This window comes from Amblyraja radiata, chromosome 18, assembly GCF_010909765.2.
Source record: "Amblyraja radiata isolate CabotCenter1 chromosome 18, sAmbRad1.1.pri, whole genome shotgun sequence".
Lineage (NCBI taxonomy): Eukaryota > Metazoa > Chordata > Chondrichthyes > Rajiformes > Rajidae > Amblyraja > Amblyraja radiata.
In genome coordinates this window covers 43,715,694-43,723,222 of record NC_045973.1, presented here as the reverse complement: position 1 = coordinate 43,723,222, position 7,529 = coordinate 43,715,694, and the positions used below count along the sequence as shown (strand labels likewise).

At 42.4% G+C, this 7,529-nt stretch overlaps 1 protein-coding gene across 1 annotated transcript in view; it reads left to right on the top strand.

Moving 5' to 3' along the window:
* Positions 1-3,640: 3,640 nt before the first annotated feature.
* The window catches only part of slc6a11 (solute carrier family 6 member 11), a 186,155-nt gene continuing 182,266 nt past the window's right edge, over positions 3,641-7,529 (top strand). The window contains exons 1-5 of the mRNA XM_033037252.1: positions 3,641-4,224; positions 4,585-4,820; positions 5,280-5,414; positions 5,516-5,656; positions 5,781-5,871. Coding sequence (XP_032893143.1) covers positions 4,601-4,820; positions 5,280-5,414; positions 5,516-5,656; positions 5,781-5,871 — 587 coding nt within the window. The 5' untranslated portion in view covers positions 3,641-4,224; positions 4,585-4,600. The remainder of the gene's footprint in view (positions 4,225-4,584; positions 4,821-5,279; positions 5,415-5,515; positions 5,657-5,780; positions 5,872-7,529) is intronic.

The following is a 7,529-nucleotide window of genomic DNA, read 5'->3' as shown; positions in this document are numbered from 1 at the left end:
GTGACTTTTGCTGCTGATGTAATTGTGTTTCAAGAAGAAAACAACTTCTATCCTGTTATGGCTGGAATGGTTTGTTATTAATACAATTTAAAAAAAACTGTTTCTCTATAGCCCTGTCCCGCAAGACTTAAATCAGAATCCATTCTCTTCTGAAGTGTGGAGATTTAAAATCATTCCGAAGATTTAAAGTTGGACAAGGCTTCTGTATAATCATTTTTAGGTTTCTGGTTAAACCAATATTGTGCATTCTCTTAGATAGACCACAAATATTCAGCCCAACATCAGATTAAGTACAAAAAGGTTCAGGCGACTGATGCAATGCCATCCCAATTACCAACATGTTTGCTTATACTTAATTTGCACAAAAAATTCCCAAACTCTTGCTCTACTTCACTTCATGGAGATTTGTTTCTTGCTGTTACCTCTCCCCCGTTCCAGCCATTACAATTCATTATAAAAACTAAATAAAATTATTCACGTTTATAATTTTGCCCACTAAATTAGCGATGTCCTTCACTTTTCACACTTAGGATCTACACCAATGATCAAGGAGAGGCATCTTGTTCATTCTTTCCTTTAGGCCATTAAATAGAACATAATTTAGATTTTCTCCAATTTGTCCAAGCCTTGTCCATTATATGATTATTTTGGTTGCAGGTGTCCCATTGTTACATAATTGCTCTCCCACCCTCTCATTCCCCAAAATCCTAATTGGTTGCTAAATGGATTTGACAAGCAATGGTGTGAGATTTGTCAAAATGCTTATAGAATAATTGGGTGATGCTGTACGTGCTGGTTTTTGGCTCTTTAAGTAACAATTGATAAACAATCTATAGAAAGCTCATCATTGGAGTATCTCCAGCCTGAAGATCCAACAAAGGGTTGGTTTGAGGGTTGTTGTATTGGGACACTCCATTAAAGCTCCTTTGGACATTTGCTTTGCTGCTTTGAAAAAACCATGTATTAAAACATTGTATTAAAGACAGCAGTTTGAAATGTTCTGCATGTTTTCCCATTGCCTTGGTGCATGGTGATATTGTAGCACAATTAGGCCTTGGGTCAACTGGTAACAACCTAGTTTATTATTTCTGAGGCCCACTGAAAGATTTGCAGCCTCATCTCTAACCGTTTGGAATTGGCCAGTCACGGTGGCGCAGCAGTAGAGCTGCTGCCTTACAGCGAATGTAACACCGGGGACCCGGGTTTGATCCTGACTGCGGGTGCTGTCTGTACGGAGTTTGTACGTTCTCCCCGTGATCTGCGTGAGTTTTCTCCGAGATCTTCGCTTTCCTCCCACACTCCAAAGACGTACAGGTTTGTAGGTTAATTGGCTTGGTAAGTGGGAAATTGTCCTTAGTCGGTGTAGGATGGTGTTAATGTGCGGGGATCGCTGGTCGGTGCAGACCCGGTCTGCCGAAGTGGCTGTATCTCTAAACTAAACTAAGCTAAAAAAAAAAGCTATGCAGGTGAAGAGTGAGATAGCTGAATCCGTGAGGTGTTGCAGGAAGGCCCATGGACACAGTGTACTTCCCATAGCATCTGATTACTTGACATGGTGCTAACATAGGCCCTCATTCCACTAATTCACTGGAGATCTGCGCAATGCTAACAGCAAAGTTTTGTATTCCATACACGGGGCATGAGATTCATGGTTTCATGCATTCATCAATTGGTTTGCATCTCTGGAGTGCAAATATTAAGGTACATTTATGAATGGAAATATATTCTCTGCAGAGCTGTCAGAACAGATGGAATGGGTAGATAGACACAAAATGCTGGAGTAACCCGGAGGGACAGGCAGCATCTCTGGAGAGAAGGAATACAATACAATACAATACAATTTATTGTCATTTGAGCCTCAAACGAAATTCTGTTTCCACAGCCATACAAACAAAGACAATTTCCTAGACATACACACAATTTAATTCACACAAACATCCATCACAGTGGACCCACTGTGATGGAAGGCAAAGTCTTTTCTCTCCCCTGTTCGCCACTTCTCTCCCGATGTCCAAGCCACAGGCGGGCGATGATAAGTCCCACGGCCATTTTAGGCCATGCCCGGGCGATTTACGACCCTGCTCCTGGTCCAAAAGTCACAGAGTTGGAGCCCCCGGCGGGCGCTGGAATGTCCCACGGCCACGGTCCCACGGAATGGGTGACGCTTCAGGTCAAGAGGCAGGGTCTCGACCCATTCCTTCTCTTCAGAGATGCTGCCTGTCCCTCTGAGTTACTCCAGCATTTTGTGTCTACCTGAAAGACTAGAAACTGTTTCTCAAATTTCGCAAGAGTCACCCAAGGATCATTATTATAAGTGTATCTTGACTGGTTCTTCCATTTTTGATACTATTATATAACCTGTTTATATAACATAGGTTGGAATCATTTCACGTTTCACATCTCCTTCAGTGGGGCTACATGTTACAGAGTTTGATTCAACAAAGATCTCCATGCCGATCACTGATGTGTGTGGTTTGAATATTTGTGAATATACAGATTGATTTTCTCTTTGAGGATTTGAGTAATTTGACTGGATTTACCTTGGCACATGGGATTAGACAGCAAGGGGGTACATTTCTGGCAAGTCATGTGCTTGCCTGCCAGTCATAGAGTGATACAGTGTGGGAACAGGCCCTTCGGCCCAACTTGCCCACACCGGCCAACATGTCTCAGCTACACTAGTCATACCTGCCTGCGTTTGGTCCATATCCCTCCAAACCTGTCCTATCCCATGTACCTGTCTGTTTCTTATTCGTTGGGATAGTCTCTGCCTCAATTACCTCCTCTGGCAGCTTGTTCCATACACCCACAGCACCCTTTGTGTGAAAATGTTACCTCCTCAGATTCCTATTAAATCTTTTCCATTTCACCACGAACCTATGTTCAAGTATGTAGACAATTTTAATTTGGAAAAATGGTTGAATTTGGAATCAAATCAATATGGTATGGTGGTGCTTTATTTATCACCTGTACCAGGCACAGTGAAATTCATTTTTGTATAGAGTCCAGCACAAGTATCACTGTACATACGCACTTAGAAACATGGTAGATAAGCATCTAAGATGCAGTACAAAATCCCACTACTCCTTCTATCACCTTTCATATATTAACACAATTTGACCAAGAAATAAACTACAAATAAACGGCTCAACTTTTCATTATAGCACCCGAACTCTCACTGAAAAGTTCAAAAGATGTCGGACAAATAATTCTTAAGGCGACAAATATACCTTCTTTGGTGAAATAAAATAAAGTCACACTTGTCTTGCGAAACTGTACACAAACTATTCATTCATTTGTTTTCAATGTTGCTGGCTGTCTGGCAGCGTTTACCACCAGCAAGTTCGGTCAGGAGGGTGCAAATAAGTAAGGAGGCTGTGCAAAAGGAAGGTAAACAGATCAGTCTGAAGAAGGTAGACAAAAAAAAATGCTGGAGAAACTCAACGGGTGAGGCAGCATCTATGGAGAGAAGTAAAGAAGGGTCACCCCTCTATGTTCTCTAGAGATGCCGCTGAGCAGCTGAGCATATCGTATCTTTTATTTTGCAAACCTGCATCTGCAGTCCCTTGTGTGTGTGTGTTTTTTTTAAAGGACAAATCGCCTTGTTTGCTTTGGTGAGGGTTTTTGGATGTCCCGTTCATGGGCCAAACACCTCCTAAGCTCCCACGCTCCCTCCCATCAGCGCAGAGCGTCTCAATTGTCATCTCCGAGGAGCTGCTGCCTGTCAGTGTTCGCATTCCCCCACAGCCAGTACTAGTTTGCTGATAGCTACATTTTTTTTGGGGGGGGGTAACAATTGAATTTCTCCTCACATCCTCCCCACTCGCTATTTTTTGTCTGTGTTTTTTAGGCTGCCGGCTGGAAACCTCATCTTTCAAACCCGGCCTCTCCGCAAGTTGCGACGGGCGGATGCCCGGTGGACTTTTTCCTCACCAACTTGTTCACACACGGGGTTGCGCAATTAAACTGATACAACCCAGCCAGCCAGACGGCGAGCGAGAGGGCTCAGTTAGCAGCACATGGCTCGGGTCCAGTGCAGCAGCATCTGAGAAAAAGAGTGCGATTGCTTTCTCAAGTCACTCGTTTCGCAGAAGGCATCACTAGAGGACCAAGTGCATCTGCACAGACCCACACGCCGAACAAGAAAGCCATTGCGGAAATCGGGTGTCGTTGCTAGTGGGGGGAAGTCGACAAGCAGGCGGGTCAGCGGCGAAACCAAACCGGGTGAGTAATTCATCACCATGTCTGTTTCATTAACCGGTCGCTTACACGGGGGAGGAGGAGGAGGGGGGCAAATGTCACCAATTTATTGATTGTAAATCCAAATCACATGGCCTTTTTAATTATATTTTGTGAGCCGTTCTCAGTTTATTTTTAAATATTCATCTTGTTCCCCCTAACCTCAGACACTAACCAATTTGTCTAATCACACCTCAGATACTAATCAATTTCTCTGACCTAACCTCAGATAGTAATCGATTTGCCGCGCTTTATAATTTGCAAGTTTTGGAAGAGATGCAATATTTGAAAAAAAAAAAAATGAAATCCATAATCGCCGCATAAACTTTTCGCTCTCCCTTTCAGTCGGCCTTAGAGCGTCATGAGAGCGGAGAAAGCTATTCCAATAATCAATGGGAAGCCAGAAGATACGATGGAGATCGAAGCTTCCAACGTCAATTTAGTTCGTTCCAACGACAAGAGAGTGTCAGAAAGAGGCCAATGGAATAACAAAGTCGAGTTTGTACTGTCTGTGGCGGGGGAGATCATTGGATTAGGGAACGTCTGGAGGTTCCCCTACCTCTGCTACAAGAACGGAGGCGGTATAATCACATAGCTTTTCTTTTTAAAAATCCTAACTAACATTTTCAATGAACATATTAAAGCCAATCGTGTGGGAATTTGCACTGGTTGAAGGCGCCAAATGTGCAATTTAAAAAAAAAAAGCTCTTCGGATGTGTTATGTGGAGTGCGACTGGGAAAGTGTGGAACCGACAGGAAGCACTTTTAATCAGGCAGTCAGTCCCGAGTGATAGCTGGTAACATGTGGTTGGGTAGGAAGGAACTGCAGATGCAGGTTTAAACTGAAGGTAGACACAAAGAGCTGGAGTAACCCAGCAGGTCAGGCAGCATTTCTGGAGAAAAGGAATAGGAGATGTTTTGGGTGGGGACCCCTCTTCAGATTATAGTAGGGGTTGGGTAAACGAGGGGAGTGTACTAACCTTGTCTTTAACTAGTGGTGTCTAGTTCTCAGTAAAGGTTATTGTTCTCTTTACTTCCAGGGGCATTCCTCATCCCATATGTAATTTTTTTCATCGGCTGTGGTATACCTTTGTTTTTACTGGAGACTGCCCTGGGCCAGTACACCAGTGAAGGGGGAATTACATGCTGGAGGAAGATTTGCCCCCTCTTTGAAGGTAATCTTGAAGCATTGGTACTACTCTCTTCCCTCTGACCATTCAAGAATAATTTAAAAGAATAAGCAACAGCAACTAACAGAAGACTTATTCATTGGCAGGTATCGGATTTGCTACCCAGGTGATCGAGGCACATTTAAATGTGTTTTACATCATTGTTTTGGCTTGGGCCATATTCTACCTTTTCAATTGCTTTACAACTGAACTGCCTTGGGCCACCTGTGGACATTATTGGAACACAGGTAAGATGTGAGAATGCTGTGCCTTAAAGTAAACGTTAAAGGGTCACAAATCTGATATATATGCATCAACCTTCATTAGTAACTACTCTTTTAATCATGGATTGTCTCTTTAATCCCCTTGAAGAAAACTGCTTAGAGTTTCAGAAGCTGAATGCCACCAATTCCAATCATACAGCCGTACCAAATGCAACTTCGCCGGTCATTGAGTTCTGGGAGTAAGTATAGGATAATCTGATTAAAACAAAAATGTATTATGCAGTAATATTAAAACATTCTTGTTAGTATACAAACTTAAAGCACACGGCATTGGGGGTTCAGTATTGATGTGGATAGGGAACTGGCTGGCAAACAGGAAGCAAAGAGTAGGAATAAACGGGTCCTTTTTACAATGGCAGGCAGTGACTAGTGGTGTACCGCAAGGCTCAGTGCTGGGACCTCAGCTATTTACAATATATATTAATGATCTGGATGAGGGAATTGAAGGCAATATCTCCAAGTTTGCGGATGACACTAAGCTGGGGGGCAGTGTTAGCTGTGAGGAGGATGCTAGGAGACTGCAAGGTGACTTGGATAGGCTGGGTGAGTGGGCAAATGTTTGGCAGATGCAGTATAATGCGGATAAATGTGAGGTTATCCATTTTGGTGGCAAAAACAGGAAAGCAGACTATTATCTAAATGGTGGCCGACTAGGAAAAGGGGAGATGCAGCGAGACCTGGGTGTCATGGTACACCAGTCATTGAAAGTAGGCATGCAGGTGCAGCAGGCAGTGAAGAAAGCGGATGGTATGTTAGCTTTCATAGCAAAAGGATTTGAGTATAGGAGCAGGGAGGTTCTACTGCAGTTGTACAGGGTCTTGGTGAGACCACACCTGGAGTATTGCGTACAGTTTTGGTCTCCAAATCTGAGGAAGGACATTATTGCCATAGAGGGAGTGCAGAGAAGGTTCACCAGACTGATTCCTGGGATGTCAGGACTGTCTTATGAAGAAAGACTGGATAGACTTGGTTTATACTCTCTAGAATTTAGGAGATTGAGAGGGGATCTTATAGAAACTTATAACATTCTTAAGGGGTTGGACAGGCTAGATGCAGGAAGATTGCTCCCGATGTTGGGGAAGTCCAGGACAAGGGGTCACAGCTTAAGGATAAGGGGGAAATCCTTTAAAACCGAGATGAGAAGAACTTTTTTCACACAGAGAGTGGTGAATCTCTGGAACTCTCTGCCACAGAGGGTAGTCGAGGCCAGTTCATTGGCTATATTTAAGAGGGAGTTAGATGTGGCCCTTGTGGCTAAGGGGATCAGAGGGTATGGAGAGAAGGCAGGTACGGGATACTGAGTTGGATGATCAGCCATGATCATATTGAATGGCGGTGCAGGCTCGAAGGGCCGAATGGCCTACTCCTGCACCTAATTTCTATGTTTCTATGTTTCTAAGTATGCATTTAGGAAGTTTTGAATTGAAAATATGTATTTAACAATGAAATTAATTATTTTTCTTAAATTTTGAAATTAATTTAAAAGATTGTGCGTTCTATTTCTAGAATCATAGAGGGTTATCGCTGTAAGAGATGACTAATGTGTCTGTTAATACAGTTATTATTTGTTTATTGGGTCGTGTAGATAAAAAGTTTACTCATTTCATATTTTTCCTTTGTTTTATGGATAAAGTTAAAATGAACAGTAGAGGTCTTGAGAAACACAATATTTAATACAAAGCTAATTTTGACCCATTAAATTTTTATAAATAATTCATATCTAATTATGGCTTTTCAATGCACTATTATATGTTGTAATGTATTTAATCTTTTAGATAAAGCACCAGTGTTACCATTTCATTGTTAATTTATCCCGTATGTTTTTTCTTGGAGAGAT